This window comes from Trachypithecus francoisi, unplaced genomic scaffold (genome assembly GCF_009764315.1).
Source record: "Trachypithecus francoisi isolate TF-2019V2 unplaced genomic scaffold, Tfra_2.0 Lachesis_group11, whole genome shotgun sequence".
Classification (NCBI taxonomy): Eukaryota; Metazoa; Chordata; class Mammalia; order Primates; family Cercopithecidae; genus Trachypithecus; species Trachypithecus francoisi.
Window position 1 is genome coordinate 119,164,875 of NW_022681456.1, and position 25,330 is coordinate 119,190,204.

Sequence of the window (25,330 nt, forward strand, 5' to 3'; positions counted from 1 at the left end):
TTACCATTAACAAAGTAAGTCAGAAGACCTGAATTTAAATCCTACTAGTTGGTGAACTTGGGCAAGTCACAAGCTGACTCTCAGCTTCTACTTTTTAAAAGTGGGGATAATAACGGCTAATATTCATCCTATCTCATGGCAGTGTTGTAATGGTTATAATGAGATAATATATGTAAGAATGATCTGAAAACACAACACTGCTATAAACATGTATGTTTATATTATTCTAACAATGAATGGCAAAATATGCTTGAAAGTTTTTTCATGGTAGTAAAACTAAGAAGTTCCCAAATCATAATCACATTCAAAGAAAACTGCTACAATGTTTTATATAAAGCTTCAATATCCACCCTTCTCAGATGTTTCTGAAATTCACAACTACCAATTCTCCCAATTAGGAAGCAGTTAGCCTAACTATATAAATCAGTCCTGTTCCTAGGGCAAAAATCTGGCCTTGGAATTACAACTGAAGCCATTTATCCAACGAAGATATACAAATGGCCAATAAACACAGGAAAAGATGTTCAACATCGTTGGATGTTAGAGAAGGGCACATCAAAAACACAAAGAATACAACTTCACACCCACTAGGATGGCTCAAATGAAAAGGCAGACAATGACAAATGTTAGTGAGGGTGTGGAGAAACCGGAACCCCTGTGCATTGCTGGGAGGCATGTAAAATAGGACAGTCATTTTGAAGAGCAGGTTGGCCGTTTCTCCAAAAGTTAAACATAAAGTTACTATACGGCCAGCAATTTCACTTCACATATATTCCCAAGAGAAGTAAATTATATGTTCACCCAAAACTTTGTACACAAATTTTCATAGCAGCATTATTCACAATAGGCAAAGAGTAGACACAACCCAAATGTCCATCCACTGAGAAATGGATAAACAAAATGTGGTCTGTCCATAGAATAAAATATTCTTCATCCATAAAAAGATAGGAGATACTGATATAAGCTACAACATGGGTAAACCTTGAAAACATTATGCTAAGTAAAAGACACCAGACACAAAGGCCACGTATCACATGATTCCCTTTATATGAAATACCCCCAACAGGCAAATCCATATAGACAGAAAGGAGATTGGCAGTTGCCAGTATGGAGGGGAATGGAGGTATGGGGAATGGAGGTATGGGGAGTGACTGCTGATGTACATAGAGTTTCTTTCTAGGGAGATGAAAATGTTCTGGAATTACATAGTTGTGTAGCTGCGCAATCTTGCAAGAATACTAAAACCACTGAAATGCACATTGTAAAAGGGTGAACTATGTGAATAACCCAATTTTAAAAAATAATAAAATAAATGTATTCAAACACCTTCAATTCCTTCTCCCAGACCTCTGACAGATACCAGTAATGCATCATGGTTATTCTTTAAATCTGACTTGGACTCAGAACCCTTCTTGACACTGAACCCCAGATGGCCACTTTCGAGTTTACAAAGATGAAGAAAGCTATCTGGGAATCCTGGACTAGACACTACGAAAGTAGCTCTGAAACAAACTGCTGAGCCTAAGTAATACATTTTTAATCATAAAGGAAGGTGGTAGCTGAGTCTGCAGGAGGAACAGTCCAAGGTAAAAAGCTGTGTTCATAAGATCCTGGATCTTTACATTAACTATACCATGCATCAACTAACCCCAAAAGGAAGTGTGAGATGCCAGTCCTCAGCAATTTCCTTGAACCTTCAAGCCTACTGATTTTTAAATGGACTCATACTGACGGCATTCTTTTTTTAAAAAATAAAAACTATATTTACAGCATACAACATGTTTTGACATACATATACACAGTGAAATGATTTCTATAGTCATGCTAATTAAAATCTCCATCTCCTCACATACTTACCATTTTTTGGTAAGTGAACTCGGTGCTTGTGTTTTCATACACTGACTATCCCATGATTTGGTCTTTGACTCATGTTATTAGCTGTCTCCACTCCGTAGAGTAGGAGGCCCATTGCCACAAATCAAGATATGGCACATTCTAGCCCACCTGCCACCTCTATCCCCCCCCAGACCATGGTTACTTGACCTGCAGTAGAGATTCAGACAGATTATAAAGGTTAGGGTATGACAGGCTGCAACAAAACCTTTCAGGGTCAACTGTGTGCTTTCTGGCTGTCCAACCCTCCTCCAGATCACCATTCCCGTGGAGGGTTTGGGAGTATGAATCTTTCCTGGACACCTCTCTCTTGCACAACGGACAATGGGCAAATGTTTTCCTTAATTACCCCACAGGCTGAATGGCACTAATTACCACATTTTGGACACTTTGAAGTGACCTTGTTTCTGAAGGCAGTAGTTTGCAATGGCAGCCTGTAAGAACAAACTCTTGCTGGTGTGCGGGAGGGAGTGGGTGGGGAAGGATCGCCGGCAAGATGACGAGGCGAGGTTTGCCCGCCGACCCCCACCCTGGCCCCCGTGCCCACCCGGTGGGCCCGGCTCAGCCATGATCAAGGTGATCCCAATCTTAACAACCATGGGAAGCCGCAGCTCTCCAAGTTCTATCAGCCCTACGTATTTGTGGAAACATTAGACAAATGTTTTGAAAATGTTTGTGAACCGGATTTGATTTTCCATGTAGACAAGGTTCACAATATTCTTGCAGAAATGGTGATGGAGGAATGGTATTGGAGACAAACATGAATTGTATTGTTACACAAATTGATGCACAAAATAAGCTGGAAAAATCTGAGGCTGGCTTAGTGGGAGCTCCAGCCTGTGCTGTACCAGCTATAAAAAAAATCTGAATCTTCTTGAGATCCCAAGAAATATTAACACTGGTGGCATCACTATAAAAGTGCCAAACCTGCCCTCTTTTAAATAAAAATTTTAAAAGGCTACTCTCAGGTAAAATTCAGGGAAGAGAAGTCATGTAAGTTTACCATGCAGTTGTTTACCAAAAATAGAGGAGGAGAGTCAACTTTTGCTCTTGGATTTAACTCAAGGTACTCTATAGAAGCTGTGTAAAGTCAATAAGAAAGTTCAATGTTGCTTTTTTTTTTGAGACAGAGTCTTGCTCTGTCCCCCAGGCTGGAGTGCAGTGGTGTAATCTCGGTTCACTGCAAGCTCTGCTTCCCGGGTTTACGCCATTCTCCTGCCTCAGCCTCCTGAGTAGCTGGGACTACAGGTGCCTGCCACCACGCCCGGCTAATTTTTGTACTTTTAGTACCAAAAAAAAGTACTTTTAGTACAAAAATTAGACAGGGTTTCACCATGTTGGCCAGAATGGTCTCGATCGCTTGGCCTCGTGATCTGCCCGCCTCGGCCTCCCAAAGTGCTGGGATGACAGGCGGGAGTCACCGCGCCCAGCCAGCTCAATGCTGCTTTTCTTTCTCAGTGATTTTAAAGAAATTGAGTAGTTCTTATGCGATTTATTTTTCTAAACTGCATTCCTGTGCCCACCTATGGCATGCCTCTATGTATTGGCTACTACAGTGTTTCAAAGTTTTTGAGATATTTCTTTAATAACGTACAACCTAAAATGTTGGTGTTTTGTATGGATCACAAGTGCGGCATTCCTTAATCCCTTCTGCTGTTTGTCACACAATTGTTAAAGAACCAAATATGTATTGCATGGAAACATTATGATGTTTTTCTCTTAGTTTAAATAAACTCCAAGGTAACCGGACTTCTAAAGCACCTTTCTGTTTGCCTGATACCTACTTTAGCAATAATTTTTTTACAACCCTCTGAGTCAACAAAGTAATAAAAGTATATTTTATCACTGTTAAAAAAATAACAGAATACATTCTCACCATTTATTCTCACAGGCGTACCTTTGATCTGTCAACCAGAAAAGAGAAATCCCTCTCTGGTAAATCTCACTCCACACACTCTAACAGAAACAAAACTGGCATCCATCCTGGTGGACTATTTCTTTCGGTAATCAATGCACATCACGTTACAATGATTTGGTAGGTAGAAGCCAGTATATAATATACACGAATTCTCTAGTTATTTTAATTATTGTAATAAAATAATGTATAACAGTTACAGCTGTTATCCGTTAAGTATCTACTAATTGTCAGATACTGTACCGTGCAGTTTACATACATTATCTTTATACCTCACCACACTTCATAGGGAAAGTGTCACTCTCCTATTAGAGATGAGAAATTAGAGATTCAGAGGTGACAAAAGGTGCCCAGGGTCACATAGTTCGTACTAGCAGTGAAGCCAGAATTCAAACCCATGCTTTTTGGCCTAATTTTTGCCTATCTTTTCTAAAGAGCTAATTAGTTCAAATGTCAGTTCATTTCAATTAAATACATACCATGTTGAGCAGTGTGTTTAATGCCTTTTTGAACTCCTTAAGAGCTGAATTTAAATGGCAATTTTTTATGCTGTCAAGTGGAATGGAAAAACACTTTGGGGTTTACTTTTCTAATAATAAAAATAACAAATTACCAGACAAAACATGGACATTTACAAAACAAAAACTGAGAAGAGACCAAAGGGAATAAACTATCTGTTAGTAGACAAACTTAAACGACATTTTCACTGGCAGTTCGTTTATACACTTTGTACTCTTGACATCGCACTTGTACAAACATTTCACAATTCTTGACCTTACCAAGCGGGCTTAGACAAAGCAATCTTCATCTGTAAAAGAATGAGGTATAAGGGTCCTGAGCACCCCGCTCCTTTTACAGATGAAGACTGCTCCCAAAGTGGGCAAGCATTATCCCTAAGCTCTCAAGGCTGGGACGGACGGGGCCAGGACTGAAGTCCAGATCTCCTGATTCCAGGGGCCACCATACCTGTCCTAAGCGACCAAAGTCTACCAGTGACATTTCCTTTTCCATAGCTTGTTCTACTATGCTTTACCCAGTGAATTATAACTGTGTGTGAAAACTAAGATCTAAAGTGAAGTTTTTCAAGACACTATTTCTGACCATAAGGGAAATAAAAATCTTATCATTAGTTAGTGTCAAAAATCAAATGACAAAATCCAATCAGACATCTCCACGTCCATCAGTCATAGGAACCTGCTCCGTGAGCCTGGATCCGCAGTGAGAAGGGCATCAGTCAAAACTGCACACACGTCGTCTGCTTCCTTCTGAATTACATAAACCTCCCCTGGCTCCTTATTAGTGTACCGCTTCCTGTTGCACCATGACCAACAATGGGGCCGACTGTCGCCAGTGTTTCCATTCGTTACCCCACAGGCTGAACGGCATCGATTTCCACATACTGGACATTTTGAAGCCACCCTGTTTCCTTTGTTCAAACAATGTATCTACATGTCTCAGAAAAAGAACACATTTTATTCAGGTCTTCAAGAGAATTAAGAGATATCAGAAGGGCAGGAATTTGAATTGCATGACTGTTCCAATAATTACTTTAGGACTTGCCCAGTTTCCTCTGATGCCTTCTTACTCTTGGCATCATGTCTAGGTGGGAAAGTGGGAAATAAATCCTAAAACCGTTCAGCAGCTTCCAAAACTAAACAGGCAGATTATACCTCCCCGCAACAAAAGGCCTTGAAAACGGCACTGACGCCAGCAAATCAGGAAAAGAAACACATCATGAGTAAAAATAAAAGCCTGAGGGTCCGAAGTCCCACTCCTCCCTTTCCTTGGGAGAGCTTTCCTCGGGTCCCACGAAAGACAGCGGTGTAGAGCACGTAGATATCTGGGATCTTTTGCCTCCTGGAGAGGGCCCCGTCTGCAACCGAGCACCCCAGCCCTGACTCATTCGAGGCTCCCTCTCTGCAACTCCTCCAGAGTGACAGTGGGGAAGGATGAAGCTCTTCAGCACGAGTCCACTGTCTGTCTACCTTCCGTAGACAGAGACTGTGGAGTCCTCTGAGACACTGGTAAAAAGCCCCATTCTCCAGAGCACGGGTGGAAGGATAAAAAAGTTATCCCCAAGGTAGGCAGAGTTGTCACCTAAAGAATGTCAATGTGGGGTCTTCAGGGCTATTTTAACGTGTGGTTGCATCCTACAAAGACTGCTTTTGAGATGCTAAGTATACTATGACACTAGGCGGCGAGTATTATAAAGGAATACAGGGTAAGGGAACGTGCTTGAACACTGGGCATGAGCAGGAGACAGGCTGGAAGAATAAGCCCTTAAAGAATTGAAGATGAGGCCGGGCATAGTGGCTCATGCCTGTAATTCCAGCACTTTGGGAGGCCAGGGCGGACGGATCACGATGTCAGGAGTTTGAGACCAGCCTGGCCAACATGGTGAAACCCCATCTCTACTAAACATACAAAAATTGGCTGGGCATGATGGCAGGTGCCTATAATCCCAGCTACTCGGGAGGCCGAGGCAGAAGAATCGCTTGAAACCAGAAGGCAAAGGTTGCAGTGAGCCGAGATCGCCACTGCACTCCAGACTGGGCCACAAAGCAAAACTCCATCTCAATCAATCAATCAATAAAAAATAAAAGAACTGAAGACAATGGACAAAGAGGTGGAAAGGAAGCATGGCCTAGAGTCTCGAAAGTGGACGTTAGCTCTGAGCCGGCATCCCAGCTCCACTTCGACAACTGTGTAACCGGGAACACATTCGGGTGTCTGAATCTCAGCTGATCGTGAAATACAGATGATACATGCAAAACGCCTATTCTAAACCTGGCACGTGGCAAACACGTAAAACCGACAGCTGTAACACTATTGTTGCTGCCACTACTACATCACGAGAGGGGCCGGAGAAGCCTCACAGATGCAGCAGGTGGACAGCGAGGAAAGTCTCCAAGCCACGCCACTAACCTGGACTCCCCTTTCCGATGTCCAGAATGAAAGAGAAATAAAAGTAAGTTTGTATGACTGAGGCGACACATTCAGCATCTTAGAACCTGAGCTAAGGTAATGAAACAGTGTGAAACTGGACTATGTGCTCTGTAATTCCCTGGTGTGTCCACCCAAACCATGTGTGAACACAATCCCTTTTTGACTCGGAGAACAGAGCTTAGCAGTGGTGCGTGGGTCAATATTTTACAGCTAAAATAATCCACCCTGTGCCTGAAGAAAGAACCAAGATACCGTACACGGGACGATGATATTGGTCTAATGATCTGGTACTGCCACTGGCGCTGCCTTATGCTCCCGGGCAGGATGCTAGACGGCTGCTCAGGACGTCAGGCTGGAGCCTGATTTCCAGTCCAGAGGCCTATGTCATTCCCCATGTAGACGGCTGAGGCACCGACTCAACTTTACCACATAAACTGTTCCAGCAAACACTTCCTGTACACCAGGGAGGCCTAAGGAAGGAGGTCCCTTGTGATCAAGGGAAACCGGGACCTCCGCATGTGCCAGGCTGTTGGCGGTTGCTGATGGGAGAGCAGGATTCCTCAGGCAGAGAGGGGGAGCAGACGCCAGGAGGAGGGGGCACAGCAGAAGCCGGGGAGCAGGAGTGGAGGCTGGGTATTTCAGGCCAGAGCCATCCGAATTTCACGGATTTTGCAGAATACAACTATGACTATTACAATATAAGATGGAGAGGCAGGTGAGTGACAGACTCTAGAGAATCTAAGTCTCAGCAAGGGCAAAGAGAGAATTTGTAAACTTCCAGGTAGAAAGGGGAAGGGAGGAGGCTGGGAGACTTTGGGATACAGGAAGAAACTATCACTGAAATGATGCTGTGTTACGCTACTAATGCTCATACTTCTACAGAATAACACTTTGCAATCCCTCCTTGTCTGGCTGCATTTGAAATAAATGACTTTTACTCTCCCAAAATAATCCTTTCTTTTGCATAACTCCATGGTTCTGCAGAGTCCTTCCACATTCATTATGCCTTTTGCTCTGGGCTGCAGGTTGGCTGTCATGGGCAGTTTCCAGCAACGGTGTGATATGGCCTTAGACAAGTGAAATGCTCTCTACTCATGTGTAGAATGAGAACTATGGAGGATCGCCGGACATCGACTAAAGTCTTACAATATTATACTCAGTCTGTCAGCATGGGCAGAAGAAAATTAAATGCTGCCTCAAGCTTTAGGGACACCTCCTGATGAGATCCTTTGGAAGTCCCTGAAATCTAAAACAATTCAGAGATGTTTTTAAAAGGAGTATAGATCTGCAAGTCTCCTACCAGCTAACAACAGAGATAGCAAATAAGACTCTAGTTCAGAACATTCAGATAAACATGACAATGAGCAGAGAGATAGTAAAGAACAGAATCTTGGGAACTGGGATTGCCATTGGTCAAATAATCTGATAAATTTCAGATCCAGACAGAGTTATAAAGAAGAACATCCTGGCTAGCTCTGTACTGACGAGCAGGTCTTTATATTAAAAGTTCCTTTCTGGCAAGGCCTTCTGTGTCACCCCATGTCAAATTTCTACTCTACTGACATTTTGTATCTCCTTACTTTTTTTTTTTATTCTTGTATTTACCATCTTACCTGCCATCTATTTTATTTTTTTACTTTATTTATTGTCTGTGTCCACAATGGAGTGTAAGATCTCTGAAGAAAGGTCTTGTCTGTTTTGTAGTGATATTTCCTCGACACCTTCAACAGGGCCTGACACAGAGCTGACTACTTCATAAATGCAGCAGACACGTAAAGGCATGTGCGTACAAAGTTCTGAGGCATATTCTTATCTTGGTGAATCAAAAAGCTTCAGGCAGGGAGATGCAACTCTTATGAGGTTCATATATTGTGAGAACAAAAAACAACAAAAAACAGAAGCCACGTACGGTGGCTCATGCCTGTAATCCTAGCACTTGGGAGGCTGATGTGGGAGGATTGCTTGAGGCCAGGAGTTCAAAGTCAGTCTGGGCAAGCTAGCAAGACTCTGTCTCTACAAAAGAAATAAAAAATAAAAAATAAAGTTAGCTGGGCATGGTGTCACTCACCTGTAATCCTAGCTACTGGGGAGGCTGGGGCAGGAGGATCACTTGACCCTAGGAGTTTGAGGCTGGAGTGAGCTATGACTGTGCCACTGCACTCTGGCCTAAGTGACAGAATGAGACCCTCTCTGTAAAAAAAATTAAATTAAAAAGTAAAAGAGCCAGTACTGGGCCTTACTCCAGACCCACTGGCACAGAATCTCTGAAGATGGAGCCTATCCATCAGTTTAAAAAAAAAAAAAGTATTTCAAATTGAAAAAAAAAAAAAAGTAATGCATGTTCGAGACAGAAATCTTGTAAAACACAGAAAAACAAAAGCAGGCTAAAACAAACACCAATGATAATCTCATCTCTAAAGGGCAACCACAACTGAGTCACTGTCATGTTTCCTTCTGCCTAATCATTTATTAAGAATATTTACCACGGCCAAGCACGATGGCTCGCACCTGTAATCCCAGCACTTTGAGAAGGTGAGGTAGGAGGATTGCTTGAGGCCAGGAGTTCAAGACCAGCCTAGGCAACATGGCAAGACACTGTCTCTACAAAAAAAATTAAAAATTAGCCAGGTAGGTGGCACACCTGTAGTGCTGGTTATGTGAGAGGCTGAAGTGGGTAGATCACTGGAGCCCAGCAATTTGAGGCTACAGTAAGCTATGATTGTGGTACAGAACTCCAGCCTAGGCCACAGAGGGAGACCCTGTCTCTAAAACAAGATTGTTTGGCTGCAGGCCACCTGCAGTCCGGGACAGCTTTGAGTGTGACCTAATACAAATTTGTAAGCTTTCTTAAAATATTATGAGTTTTTTTTTTTAAGCTCATCAGCTATCCTTAGCATTAATATATTTTATGTGTGGCCCACAACAATTCTTCCAATGTGGCCCTGGGAAGCCAAAAGATTGGACAACCCTGTTCTAAAATAAACAAACAAAATAATATTTAACACAGTTGAAATCATATTGAATATAAACTATTACAACCTGATTATTATTTTTTAACTTATTGTTAAAAGTATAGATCTTTTCTAATGTCACTTGGTTTTCATTGGCAGGAGGACTTAAACCAAGCAAAATTCACCATGGAACCTTGTATCAGGCCTTCTGAATCTCAAAGTTGGGCTGCAGATACATTTTAGGAATCTAAGCTCGAAGATGACCCAGATGTTCAAAATTTAGTGTACCCCTGGGCACACAATAGACTGTATTTCCCAGCCTCTTTGGAGTTAGCTGTGGCCATGTCATTGAATTCTAGCCGAAGTCACAGGCAACACTTATAGGTTTGACCCGTAAGAACCTCCTATCTGTGCTAGTCCACTCTTTTTTCCCTTTGGCCACTGGACACTATCAACAACGTGGTCGTTGGGGATGGCAGAGCCACAAGATGGAAGGAACCTGAATCCCTGAACTCAATGGAGGGGAGTCACCTGCTAACCAGAAACATCCACCTTGAACAAGAGCAAGAAATAAACTTCTGTTGCATTTGAGCCATTACACATCTTTGAGTCTATTTATAGCTGTGGCCTAGCTTACTCTACCTAATGCAACCCTCATAACCTTTATTTTCTCTGATCGAATGAGAAAACTTTATCAGTCCCTAGGATGAAATGACTGAAGAATATATAAGTTGTTCATTAAACAAGTATTTATTAAACATCTACTACAGGCCAGGCATTGTTCTAGGCACTGCAGCAATGCTCAAATTTGCTAAAATTCTTGTTTATCTTCATGGAAAGGGATACAGGACAGGGAATATCTTTTCCCAGCCCTGGTTTCATTTCCATAACCCAGGAGCCCTCGATATTGGCTAGTTGGCTTAGAGACTACAGGTGCTCTGGGGTTCCTCACAAGAGAGGAGACTACATGGGACCTCTGACACTGCCCACTCTGGTGGACTGGAAATGAGCAGGGGAGGGAGAAGAACAGGGGCTCTAGAACCTGGCATTGGGAAAGCTGGCAGAGCCAGCTGTCTGGGGGCATGTCTAGGGCAGGCAAACTGGGGGGAAATGGAGCTGCTGTTCACACATGCTCATATGTCATTGTCCAAAAACGGAATGGAGTTAAATCTCAGAGCAGTCAAATAACCAGGCTCTGCTCATGCCTTGCCAAAAAACACAAGCCTACATTTCCAACAGGCAAGTAATAAACTAGGTTCGGCCCTCTTCCAGGATTTCTGGCTTTTGGCAGGACAGTACTGGTGTAAAGGAAGTGTGGGGCCAGGCCCAAGGAAGCCCTGTACAGCATACCTTACAGTCCGCCGAACCAGAAGCAGCCCACTCCCCCACCTGGATTTCCTGCCACCCAGGGGACCAGTTATATTTCTTACAGAAAAGAAAGGTTGCCCAAAGGACAAGAAGCGGGGAAACTATAATTACATTGTAAGGTTTCAACCTGGAATTTATGCCAGAGTAACTTGTGACATTCTATGGGAACACAAAATTTTCTTGAAATGTCTTGCCTCAGTATTTCAGCAAAAAGAAGCCAACGTCTCAATGTTCTTGTCAAAATTTGTAGTTTTGCAACAGGTACTCCCAATTCATTTTATAATTTCAGGTCAAGAAAGCAGCAACTGAAGCAAAAATGTGTTTAAAAGCAGCCACAGGACTCTAACAATGTGGTCAGTTAAAGGAGATTCGGTTCACAGTGTCAGGGTGACAGCAACAGTTTCACCTGGCCAACAGCTCACGCTAACCAGGCTTTTAACCAAAGGAGCTCAAAGTGAATGCTAATGCCAGTTCAGACACTGATGCTCTGTGCATCACTCGGAACAACTCATTTTATCTGGATCAATCTCTCCCCACTGGGAGGACACACAGTACAGGAAGTCAGGTCAAATAATTGGAAAATGACTCCAGCTGGGTCTTAAACATTACAGTACCATTGACAGAAAGAAATCCCTGCCCAGCCCTGTGTGCAGGCCCATGAATGGCAACTCTCGTGCATTCTTTCAAACACCAGTTGAGGACTTACCATGTGAAAAAGGAATAACCAAAAATGAAATGAAGGACTCCAAAGAGGCAGAACATAAGTAGTATGGTGCAGTGGAAAAGATGACTCACCTTCTAATACCATCTTGGTCATTAACTAATGGAAAGATATCTGGCAAATCCCATGTACACTCAAAGGTCCTTGGTTTCTTTATTTGCACAATGAAAGGGCTAAATTAGAGAAACCTTAGGGCCTCTCTATAATCTTGTGTAATCGCACGGCTTTCCAAGGATTGCAATTTTTTCTTACCAGTTCATTTGAACCCCTTCCACGCTTCACACTGGTTTATAGCAATACAGTAATGCTTATCAATGCATCTAAGAATTAAAACAGGAGTTACCAGAATCATATCATGAATGTACTCTCAAGGCCTTTAAGCAAGCACACAGGAACTGTAACAAAATAAACCTTGTGGCTTTATCTCAGTTACGAAGGCGTTCTAATCTATGAACGTATTTACCCACTGACAGCAACTAGAATGAGGCCGAAAGAAGACCCAGGGCAGTGACAAGAGAAGCTCCAAAAGTCTGTGCTGCATCTTCCTGGGGCTGCGGATTGGCCACCGGCCTCGTCCCTCGCCCCCAGGAAAACCACACCTGGGGAGGAAGCACACTCCTTTCTTGTTGGCCTTTCAGTTACCCTACATTTCAATGACAGACGTAACCTAAAACAAAGTGTCTGTCAACTTGAATCCTTAACTAGAAATGAGGCAATACACAGGAAATCCCCCAAATCAGAGGCAGCCATGTATCCACAGCCTAGAAGCCAAGGACTAATGGTTTGCCACCATCCAGCTTCACATTTCTCAAGACCCATGTTCCCCAGGCACGAGGATGCTATCCACAAAGCAGAATAAACAGTAAAATTCACTACAGAAATTCCAAAAACTACATATTGGTGGCATGAAAGAAATCCTGCAGGGTTTGAAGGAAACCACAGTGGACTAAAAAAAAAAAAAAAAAAAAAATTTTTGGTTTTTTTTTTTTGCCTTGCCTCTATTTAGTTCTTATACTTGGGTTGTTAAAAGCAGAGCTTAAAATCGGGCAATATTTAGACAGCTGCTGGTATCAAGTAATTTCATATGGGCCCAATTCATGGCAATTAGGATAGGCCTTTCTCCTTAGTCATCATTTCTATTTAAAGCAATAACAAGAGCCAACACTACAGTGTCTAACTACATGGCAGGCGTGGTCCCTAGTACTGAACCAAGAACAACTGATTGCACCCTCACGAAAACCTGAGGTGGATGTCATTCTGTTCTCACTGAACGGAAAAGGAAACTGAGGCTCAGAAGAATTAAGGGACTTGCCTGAGGTCACACAGCTAGTCAGAGATGGAGCCAGGATTGAACCTTGACAGTGTGGCTCTGGATTTTACACTCAGAACCATTTTGCCAGACTGTCCACAAATACAAAGAGCAAATACAAGTTGCCCTGCCTCAGCTGAGCCCTCAAGGCCTTATGGCACTCATGACTGTATCCAGTCACTATGATCACTCAACAGATGACCCCCCATCTTCTCCACAGAGGATACACAAGCTGCTGGGTGTGACCGATCTGTGCCGGGGACCCTTCTGCCATAAGCTTGCCTGTGCCCTCCCTGTTCTCTCAAAACCAATGTCCCACAGGGCTCCAACTCTTGCCTCCTCAGGGATCTCGCTCTAAGAATCCCCCTTTCTCCTTCATCTTTGATCTTGTCTCTTCTGCCTCTTCCCCCTCATCCTGTAAACATGTTCCAGTGCACCACCTGCAAAACAAAAAATCCCCTTTGATCTTCATCCACTTTTAATTTAATTTTGGCCACTACCTCACCGTGGGACCTGAGCAAAGTGCTTACTTTCTCTAAAAGGCTTTGATTTCTGCATCTGAATAATGAGAGCACTGGACCAGAGGGTCTCTAAGGTCCTTCCAATTCCAACCTTCCATGGTTCTGAATGCAGAGATTCCTCTGAGCAAGCTCACCGAAACTCCGGCCAGTTTCTTCATTGTCCCTGAAGCCCCAAAGTTAATTTTCTTCTAAGACTGCCAAGCTGTTAGCCTGCAGCAATGCCCTCCTCTGCCTCTCATTTCCCAACTCCTGGGTTTTTTTTCCCCCAAATACCTAGCTTAAACCCTGTCTGCTCCAGGATATCCTGATCATTAACTCTTACAGAACTTTAGTTATAAATCACAAATGAGCACCCCCTTCAACAGTGCCTTTTTCATACTTCTGTTCTGTATATCTTCATTCCCTCACTGAGGCTAAACTCTCAAAGAGCAGGGACCAGGTTACACACCTCTGGAACCCCCAAAGGACCTCCCACTAGGTGGGTCTGCAATAGCTGCTCAACAGTGCTGGCTGAGGGGCCATCCTATCACCGTCAAAGAAACCGGTAGTCAAGGTACGACACTAGACTCCCTGATTGTAAAGTAAATTACCTCCATTCTTCTCCCTCACATACACAAATCTATAAACATAAACTTTTCATTCAAGAGCATCATCCAAATTTAACATAAGGAAAGCTTAGCTAACTCTCTGATTTTCTTTTACCTGAATCAGAAATAGTTACAGCCATGTTTCCCTTTGATGCAGACTGAAGTGATCACAGGTACTGTCATCTTAGGGACCTCTAGGTGGTCCCAGTTCTATACTTCCACTAACAGACATTCTCCATGGTTATTAAGTTCCCTCACTTTTCAACATATAGTATTATGTTACTTCCTCACCTTTCCAACCAAATTTCCAGGAAACATCTGGAATAATATCAGCGAGTTGGTGTTTGATCAAAACGACATCCTCTGCTTTACTCATTTGGAAGTGACTAATTTCAACCCTTAGGTCTGAAGTGAACATAGACGGATGGATATGATTCAGGACTTTGCTAATACTCACCACTAGAGATGCAACGGACACATTACATCACCAATGAAAGCCCCAAAACTGTGCTCACCTCCTCTGCCTGAGCACCCTGCTGGCTACTGCTCAGTACTGTGAGTGCTGGTCTCTGTTTTGCAATAATCCTGGGTAACTACTGACTATTCAAAGTGAATCCCAAAGTTCTTCAAACAGAATTTCAAACTGTTTATTTTTTGAGACAGGGTCTTGCTCTGTCGCCCAGGCTGGAGTGGAGATAGCTTACCGCAACCTCTTCTCACCTCCCAAGTAGCTGGGAATACAGGCACACACCTCCATGCCTGGATTTTTTTTTTTTTTTTTTTTTTGGTCTTTTTTGTAGAGATGAGGTTTCACCATGTTGCCCAGGCTGGTCTTGAACTCCTGGTCTCAAGCAATCTGCCTGCCTTGGCCTCCCAAAGTGCTGGGATTATAGGCATAAGCCATGTCACCTGCCAAACTCAGTTTATTTTTAAATGAATGCTCCAAAACACTGGTTCTCACCTGGTTACATATTAGAATCACCTACAGCACCTTCATAAATAACAATACCCAACATCCCACCGCCCCAACCCTATCACCCTTCAAAGATTTTGATCTAATCGGTTTGGAGTGAGACCCAGACATCGGTCTTTTCTTAACAGCACCTCAGCTATACTGAATGAATTAAGCTATCATTGTTAAATATTTTAGGTATACAGCATTGTGACTATATCTTTCAAAAGGACTGAGTCATTCATTTGTGGAATTACTGGTAAAATTCAAAATAAGGTCTCCATTTAATTGTTAGTAATTTCCTGGCAATCACTGTACGAAGCTTATGTAAAGTGTTAACTTTAGGGCAAGCTGCATGGGGCAGGGTATATAGGCACTCTCAAATTATTTCTGTGACTTTTCTCTAAGTCTAAAATTAATTCAAATTTAAAAGTTATTTTTAAAAAGAATCCTTCACTTTTAAAGATATATGCTTAAAATTTATGGATGAAATCATGTCTGGGGATTTACTATAAAATATGCAGTTGGGGGTGGCAGGGAGTAGGGATACAGATGAAACAGGAGTATTTGCAAGTTGATGATTGTAGTGGCTGGTAATGAGTACATGAAGGCTCACTGTGTTACTCTGTCTTCTTTTACTCTGTCTTCTTCAGTATATGTGTAAAATTACCCCTCATATAGACAGGGGGAAAAAATTTGAGTAATTTCAACATGTAGCCAGGGCTGAGAAACACTGCTCTAAAGTCTTGAAAATGTGGTATAATAGAAGCTCTGTCTGGTATTTCCATCTACAAAACACTTTGCCCAGCTCTCTGATATACAACTAGTCAGTTAATCTCTCTGTACCATACTTTGCTAAACTGCAAAACAACAGATATGGATTAGAGGGTTTTTTGTTGTCGTTGTTATTGTTGTTTTGTTTTTTTTTTGAGATGAAATCTGGCTCTGTCGCCCTGGTTGAAGTGCAGTGACATGATCTGGGCTCACTGTAACCTCCACCTTCCAGGTTCAAGTGATACTTGTGCCTCAGCCTCCCAACTGGCTGGGACTACTGGCATGTACCACCACATCTGCCTAATTTTTTTATTTTTAGTAGAGACGGGGTTTCACAAAGTTGGCCAGCCTGGTCTTGAACTTAGAGGACTTTTTAAAAAGAATAAGCATCAAAAAGCCAATTTATTATTACTCTAAGATCTCATCCCTGAGCATTAATGTCATAGTTAATTAACTTCTAGCACAACAGTAAAAAATGGTAAAGTCTGGCTGGGGGCAGTGGCTCACACCTATAATCCCAGTGCTTTGGGAGGCTGAGGCAGGAGGATCGCTTGAGCTCAGGAGTTTGAAAACATCCTGGACAACATAGCCAGGCATGATGGCATACACCTGTAGTCCTAAGCTAATCAGGAAGCTGAGGTTGGAGAATCGCTTCTGCCCAGCAGTTCAAGGTTGCAGTGAGCTATGAATGTATCACTAAACACCAGCCTCAGTGACTGTATGAGACACTGTCTCTAAAAAAATTAAAAAGGTAGGCTGGGCGCGGTGGCTCAAGCCTGTAATCCCAGCACTTTGGGAGGCCGAGACGGGCGAATCACGAAGTCAGGAGATCGAGACCATCCTGGCTAACCCGATGAAACCCTGTCTCTACTAAAAAATACAAAAAACTAGCCGGGTGAGGTGGCGGGCACCTGTGGTCCCAGCTACTCGGGAGGCTGAGGCAGGAGAATGGCGTGAACCCGGGAGGTGGAGCTTGCAGTGAGCTGAGATCCGGCCACTGCACTCCAGCCTGGGCGACAGAGCCAGACTCCATCTCAAAAAAAAAATAAATAAAAAATAAAAAAAATTAAAAAGGTGAAGTCTTATGTCTACAATAGCATTTCCCAAAGAATGTTCTAAAATCACTACTTTATGGGACGTTAATAGATGTTCCCTAAGATAAATGTTCTGAGGTCAAATAAGTTTCAAAAGTCTGGCTTTCTTTACTGCAAGACTCCTAAGAACTTTAAGTGAAATAATATGCTTTGTGATTTTACAAGCGGTGGTGAGGGAATATGCAAAATGTCTGACCTTCTTTACATGGAACTAGTTTTGTAGAATTTATTTTAGAAATAGTGCTTAAGACCACTGGTTCCCACATCCCAGCTAACAGAGGGTGGCATCAGTATCATATGGTAACCTTAGTATTAGTCTGTTCTCACATTGCTCATAAAGACATACAGAAGACTGGGTAATTTATAAAGGAAAGAGGTTTAATTGACTCACAGTTCTACATGGCTGGGGAGGCGTCACAATCATGGTGGAAGGTGAAGAAAGAGCAAAGTCACATCTTACATGGCAGCAGGCAAGAGAGCTTGTGTAGGGGAACTCCCCATCAGATTGCATGAGACTTATTCACTATCACAAGAACAGCATGGGAAAGAGCCCCCCGCAGGATTCAATTACCTCCCGCCGGGTCCCTCCCATGACATGTGGGAATTACGGAAGCTACAATTCAAGAGGAGATTTGGGTGGGGACATAGCCAAACCATATTATCTTACTAAAATAATGATTCAAGACCACACCTAGACATACTGGGAGGAGAGGAGAACTCCTCTTTAAAACAAAAGTATTAAACAAAAGTATTAAAACATTAAAGTATTAAAGTATTAAAACAAAAAACCCACATGATGCCAATGAATAGTCATGTTTGGAAATTAAAGCTTGGTAGACCATAATATAGTAAAATAAGTTTATAATATCTGCAAAGCCACATCAATGAAAAGCAATATCAAAGGTCATGTTTAATAGTTTTCCAAATAATAGTATTTAACCCATGAGAGAAGAGTATATGCATGCAACATTTTATGAAAGCTAAGTACTAAAATGTTGGAGACGTTGGCAAATTTAAATCTGTCAATACAACTAATGACTACTTTGTAGTCTCAAGGATGTACTACCTCCATTGCTAAATAAAAATTGTTAATCTGCAGTGATTCTTGCCCCATCACTTGTTTCTCCATGTCTATCATCTTCTCTCACCAGAGTTAAAGGGCCATGTTGTTAAACAAATCTGGGAGTGCCATTCACGTAAGTGGTTTCTCCAATAAACAGCTCCTAACATTTCCTTGATATTACAGTACATCGTGGTGTCAGAAATTTAAAGCTTTTCTTGACTAAAAACTTTGGAAAATGTATTCACTTATTCCTTTGTGCCCCTAGAACTGTGCTGTGCAGCAGCTGGTCAATGACACATTTAAGTGCTTAAAGGAAGTACCTATTTACTGCGATTGATAATTATACAACATTTGTAGCATGCTCTTCAGTTTACTAAGTACTTTCACATGAATTACATTGCTTCTTTCCTTTAAAAACTTTGCGGGTTAAATAGGCGTAATTGTTTCCATAAAACCATTAAGAATCACTGGAGCTTTTCGTATCAAGACTCCTGCTTTGAAAGAAATTATAATGTACTGGGAAACAAAATATAAATTACACACAGGAAACGATTACAGTCAATTCAAAGATAGAATGGTGGCTAGAGCAAATTAGTATGGCAAGACTTTACACAAACTAATAATAGCTAACACTTACTGAGCAATCTGTCACTCAACCCTTGGGGTAAGTTACTACTATTAGCCCCATTTTTCACATGAGGAAACTGAGACAAAGAGAAAGAAGTTAAATAACTTGGCCAAGCAAATCGGTGGTGATCACAATTCAAACTCTAAATTAGCCCAGCTCTGTGGACCACTATTTTCATCATCACATTTTACTGCTAGGAAAAAGCAATCTCCTCAAAGCAATAGTGACAAATGTCAAGTCTTAAGATGGCATCCAGAGTTGCAGAGAATCATAATAACCAGTCAGCAATGTTATTTTCCCGGAGCACATTACCTCTTTGATACGTTTAACCAAAGCATTCTGGTCAAAAGCAACAGCCTCTGCACACTGATGCAGGTGATCTTGATATCGGAGGCAGAGCTGCAACACCTGCTGAGAGTCCAGTTTCTCCAATTTGGCATTTGTTGGGGAAGTCTGGCCACTCAATAGCCCTTCAAAGGAGAAAAAAATGAAATTAAATTAAAATTACTGCTAATAACTTGTGAATAAAGTAGTTTAATAAGTTCACTGAAGACAGGGTAAGACTTCAACTTAATCTTCCATCTTTTGCTATATGTTAATGACAATCGTTGCAATTATTATTTATGGAGCATCTGTTATGTGCCAAGCACTTTTGCTAACTGCTTCCTGTGCACTATTTTTCATATTCACAACTGCCCTGGAAAGTGAGGTATTATTAGCTCCATTTACACACAGGAGGAAGCCAAGACACAGAGAAGTTAAGTAACTTTCCAAAAGTCGCATAGCTAGTGAATGGTTTCTCCAAGAACAGAGCCTCCTGACCTTATCACCTCACTTCAAGGTACTAGGAATATAAATCCCTTATTAATTGAAAATGTGGGCCAGGCGCGGTGGCTCACGCCTGTAATCCCAGCACTCTGGGAGGTCAAGATGGGTGGATCACGAGGTCAGGAGATTGAGACCATCCTAACACGGTGAAACCCCGTCTCTACTAAAAATACAAAAATTAGCCGGGCGCGGTGGCGGGCGCCTGTAGTCCCAGCTATACAGGAGGCTGAGGCAGGGGAATGGCGTGAACTCGGGAGGCGGAGCTTGCAGTGAGTGGAGATCCGGCCACTGCACTCCAGCCTGGGCGACAGATTCCATCTCAAAAAAAAAAAAAAAAAGAAAAGAAAAGAAAAGAAAATGTGTGAATATAATTTTTTAAAATAATTAAAATGGTTTTCTGAAAAACTGAGAAAAAGAAATCAAATGTATACAGAAACTGCTAGGAGACGCTAAAATGAAGACACTTAACAAGTAAACAGACTTGTCAGCTAACAGGCCAGAAACTCATTCTTTACATTTTCTTTCAACACCAGTTTAGCCATGTAGCCATTAATCTCCCCTACATTTGCATAGAGGATTATATTTTCATAGGTATGTAGCAGGGCAATTAATAGCATTTGCAGGAGAAGAAATCAATTGAAGAGGCCAAATGATACCCACATTCACAAAGCAAAGCCCAGTCTAGAAATTAAGCCTATAGCTTTCTGCCAAACAAATAATTCTCAATTATCAGAACCCCTACACTCTCAAAAATTACCAAGGACCCCAAAGAGCTTTTATGTGAATTATATCTTTTGATATTCACCTCTAAAAATTAAAACTGAGAACATCCTTAAATATTCTGTCATTTAAATATAATGAAAACCCCTTTATACATTAACAAAAATAACATTTTAAGGAAAATATTCTTCCAAAACAAAAAAGTGAAATGATGCCACTGGTTTCTTTTTTTAAATGTCTTTTTAATGTCTGCCTTAATAGAAAACAGCTGGAATCTCATAGCTGCTTCTGCATTTAATCTGTTGCTATTTCACATCACTGAGCCTCTGGAAAACTCCACTGGACACTTGTGTAAGAGAATGAGCATGATTTGCAAATAACATCTAAGTATTATTACAAAACTAGTTTTGACTTCAGAGATTCCCCAGCAGGGTCCTGGGGATCCCAGGGATCCCCCTACCGTATGCCAGGCCACTCTGTCTCACAGCAGAGCCAACGCTACAGCATAAGGAACACAGAATACATATGACAGTAGGTCATGTGCAGGGCACAGCAAAGCTCTTTTTTTTTTTTTTTTTTTTGAGATAGAGTCTTGCTCTGTTGCCCATCTGGAGTGCAGTGGCGCCATCTCAGTTCACTGCAACCTTGACCTCCTGGACCCAAGCAATCTTCCTACCTCAGCCTCCAGAGTAGCTGAGACCACAGGCATTTGTTACCACACCCAGCTAGTTTTTGTATTTTTAGTAGAGATGGGGTTTTGCTGCCCAGGTTGGTCTCAAACTTCTGGGCTCAAGCGATCCTCCCGCCCCAGTGTGAGCCACTTCACCTGGCCAAAGCTCATCTTGGGAACCCTTCCCCACTGTCCCCAACCACCAACATCCACCCCACACTGTTCTGATATATTAGAGCTGAAGCCTGTATTCTTTCCCTTCAGACAGGCTGTATGAAGGGCTACCCAGCTGGGCTGTCCCAGAGAATCCTGGGAAATGCTGGTCAATGCTCTCAGATCTTCTGAGACAGAGCAGAGTACAGGGCTGGAGCCCAAGGCACTGCTAGGCTCCTCCACATTCCACTGCTCAGCTGCTGCACTGCAAGTCCTAACACAGGACAGCACCAGTTACTTGAACTGAACCTGCTTCCAGGCAGTATGTTTTGGTGAATCCAGTATTAGCAGAAATTGGGACTTCTTTATTGAAATTTTTATTGAGATCCTAGGTACAGGATCCCGTGCCCCCTTTACCCAATTTCCCTCAATGGTAACATCTTGTAAAACTATGGTGCAATATCACAACCAGGATGCTGACATAGATATAATCCATAGATATAATCTGATCTTATTCAGATTTCCTACCCATCCCTCCCTTTTTCGGTTTAGAGATGGTATCTCCCTTTGTTGCTGAGGCTGGCCTCAAACTCCTGAGCTCAAGAGATCCTCCCACCTCGGCCTCCCAAGTAGCTGGGACTACGGGAGTATGCCGCTGCACCTGGGCGGATTTCCTTTTTTTTTTTGAGACACGGTCTTGCTCTGTCTTCCAGTCTGGAGCACAGTGGAATGATCTCCTCAGCTCACTGCAACCTTGTTCAAGCAATTTTCACACCTCAGGCTCCTGAGTAGCTGGGATCACAGGCATGTGCCACCATTCCTGCCTAATTTTGTATTTTTTAGTAGAGACAGGGTTTCACCATGTTGGCCAGGCTGATCTCAAACTCCTGACCTAAGGTGATCCGCCTGCCTCAGCCTTCCAAAGTGCTGGGATTACAGGCATGAGCTACTGTGCCCGGCCCAGATTTCCTCATTTTATTTGCACTCATTTGTGTCTGTATTTAGTTCTGTACAACTTTTCCCCATACACAGGTTCATTATTCACCACTATGGTCAGATGCTGAAAAGTTCCATCACCACAAAGATTTCTTGTGCTGCTTTTATAACTAGACCTACCCCACTCTTTCTCTCATCCCCCTTTCCATCTTTAAAACACTGTCAACCATTAATCCGTTCACCATTTCTAACATTTTGTCCTTTCAAAAGTGTTATATAAATGAAATAATACATCATGTAAGCTTTTGGGATATAAAACTTTAGAGATTTGTCTATGTTGTTGATATATGAATGGTTAATTCTTTTTTAAATTCTGAGTAGTATTCCATGGTATATGTGTATCAGAGTCTGTTTCACCATTCACCCACTGGAGGACATCTGGGTTGTTTCCAGTTCGGGGCTATTACAAGCAAGTCTGCTGTGAGCAGTCATGTACAGGTTTTTGTGTAAACAGAAGTTTTCATTTCTCTGGGATAAATGCCCAAGAATGCAACTGCTGGGTCATATGGTAATTTCATGTTTAGTTTTATAAGAAACTGTCAGTTTCCCAGAGTGCCTGTACCAAGAAAATGGGAATTCTATAGACCACTAAAATCTCTTAACAAAACTATCAAGGGCTATCCTATCACTGACGAGAAATACATTTCCAGGAACACAAACTTGGGGGAAGATACCAAAAGTGTTTTGCTGTCAATCCGAAATTGAAAGAGGAAAAGAGGAAGGAGGCACCATGGAAAAAGGAATGAATGATTGTGTGCCATTAATAGTGGACCAGAATAACACAAAAGCCATAAAGGAAACAGTGATAAATTCAACAATACAAAAAGCAAGACTCCTCATGACAACAAATACAAGTTAAAATTTAAAATGCAAAAAGAATACCCCAAATCTGGGGAAAATTAAAAACCTGCAGAGACCCCAGGAAGCCTTTTTCCTCCTATTGTGATAACTCATATGACATAGGGTAAACTTCCTAATATATAAAGAGTGCCTAGAAATTGGCAAATAAGGCTGGGCACAGTGGTTCACACCTGTAATCCCAGCACTTTGGGAGGCTGAGGCAGGCAGATCACCTGAGGTCAGGAGTTCAAGACCAGCTTGGCCAACACGGTGAAACCCTACCTCTACTAAAAATACAAAAAGTAGCTGGGCGTGGTGGCATGCGCCTGCAGTCCCAGCTACTTGGGAGGCTGAGGCAGAAGAATCTCTTGAACCCAGAAGGCAAAGGCTGAAGTGAGCCAAGATCGCGACTCCATCAAAGGAAAGGAAAGGAGGGGAAAGGGGAAAGGGGAAAAGGGAAAGGGGAAAGGGGAAAAGGGAAAAGGGAGGGGAAAAGGGAAAAGGGAAGGGAAAGGGAAAAGGGAAAGGGAAAAGGAAAAGGAAAAGGAAAGGAAAAAGAAAGGAAAATAAAAGAAAAGAAATTGGCAAATTAAAAATTAGCAAAAGGGCCGGGCGTGGTAGCTCACGCCTGTAATCCTAGCACTTTGGGAGGCCGTGGTGGGCAGATCACGAGGTCAAGAGATCAAGACCATCCTGGCCAACATGGTAAAACCCCGTCTCTACTAAAAATACAAAAATGAGTTGGGCACGGTGGCAGGCGCCTGTATTCCCAGCTACTCAGGAGGCTGAGGCAGGAGAATCACTTGAACCCACAGGCGGAGCTTGCAGTGAGCCAAGATCCGGCCACTGCACTTCAGCCTGGGCAACAGAGCGAGACTCCATCTCAAAAAAACAAAAACAAAAAGACAGAAACATTAGCAAAAGAAGGATGAACAAAAGATATGAAAAGATATTTCACAGAAAAGGAAATACCAATACCTCAACTATAAAAAAAAAAATGCACAACCTCACTTATAATAAGAAAAACAAATGGAAACTTTACCGCAAGCCCATTTTTCACCTGTCAAATCGGTAAAAATGAAAAGCATGAAAAATACTTTGTAGATGGAGCTGTGAGGAAACTGGCTTTGCTGCTTAGCGTGTAAGTTGTTAACACCATAATGGAGGAGGGCAACTTGGCATGGATAACAAAATGACAAACGCATAGCCTCTCATGCAACACCTTCACCACTAGGAATTTACACACACCGTAGCACACATGCTAAATGATGTCTAATGTATATACAAGAGTGTTCTTTGCAGCAGTGATTGTAACAGCAAAGGTCAGCAAACACCGCGATGTCCCGGAATAGAGGGCTTGTTAATTAAATCAAGGTAAATCTATAAATAGTATTACATGAACAAAGAAAAGAATGAGAGCGCTCTCTACGTACTTACATGGAAAAAAATCTCCATAAGACATAATTTTTTTAAAGGTATACAGATGCATAGAGTGTGCTCTCATTACATAAAAATGGGGGTTGGGGTGCAAGTAAATAAGAGTATACATTCAGATTTGCTTATATTTACATAAATAAACTCTGAAATGATATATACGAATTACATGGAGGCAAGGGGTAAGGAGTGGGAATTTCATAGTATATTTTTAACAGAACTTTTTAAACCAAATGAATGCATTTCCCCCTTAAATATTTTTTAAATAAATAAGCTCCTTTTAACAAAAAGTAGCTGAGGTCTTTCCTCATCTATGAGTAAGACCTTTAGAGGCAGTTCTCCTTTCTTCACCCATCCCAAGTGCCCTCTACTCTACAAGTAAAAACCTCATCTTTAATTCTCACCAAATTTCATATGGCTGAACACATCTTAAAACATTTTCTCGGACGGGCACGGTGGCTAATGCCTGTAATCCCAGAACTTTGGGAGGCCAAAGCACGAGGTCAGGAGATCCAGACCATCCTGGCTAACACGGTGAAACCCCGTCTCTACTAAAAATACAAAAAATTAGCCGGGCGTGGTGGCGGGCGCCTGTAGTCCCAGCTACTCGGGAGGCTGAGGCAGGAAAATGGCGCAAACCCAGAAGGCGGAGCTTGCAGTGAGCCGAGATCATGCCACTGCACTCCAGCCTGGGCAACACAGCAAGACTCCATCTCAAAAAAAAAAATTTTTCTCTAAGGTGATTAAAGTGGTATAACAAACGGTGAGCTGGTTGAAGACAGGGACCACATTTCACTTATCTTTTATCTCATGTCTAGTATAGCACCTGGTACATAAAAGGTTCTTAACTAGGGTAAGAGTATGCAGTTCTATTGCTGGAATTCCAAGGAAAGCATAAGTCTAGGAAGATATTAGGAGGAAAAAGGCTTCTCAGGATCTCTGTAGGCTGCATATATGCCTAAGAGTG

The 25,330-nt window shown here is 42.2% G+C and overlaps 1 protein-coding gene and 1 pseudogene across 2 annotated transcripts in view; one reads left to right on the plus strand and one right to left on the minus strand.

The window, feature by feature from the left end:
• BORCS5 (BLOC-1 related complex subunit 5) overlaps positions 1-25,330 on the minus strand; it is a 108,750-nt gene that overhangs the window by 12,363 nt on the left and 71,057 nt on the right. For both annotated transcript variants that reach the window (XM_033222834.1, XM_033222833.1), the window contains exon 3: positions 19,035-19,192. In XM_033222834.1, coding sequence (XP_033078725.1) covers positions 19,035-19,192 — 158 coding nt within the window. The remainder of the gene's footprint in view (positions 1-19,034; positions 19,193-25,330) is intronic.
• LOC117090500 lies at positions 2,461-2,838 on the plus strand (annotated as a pseudogene).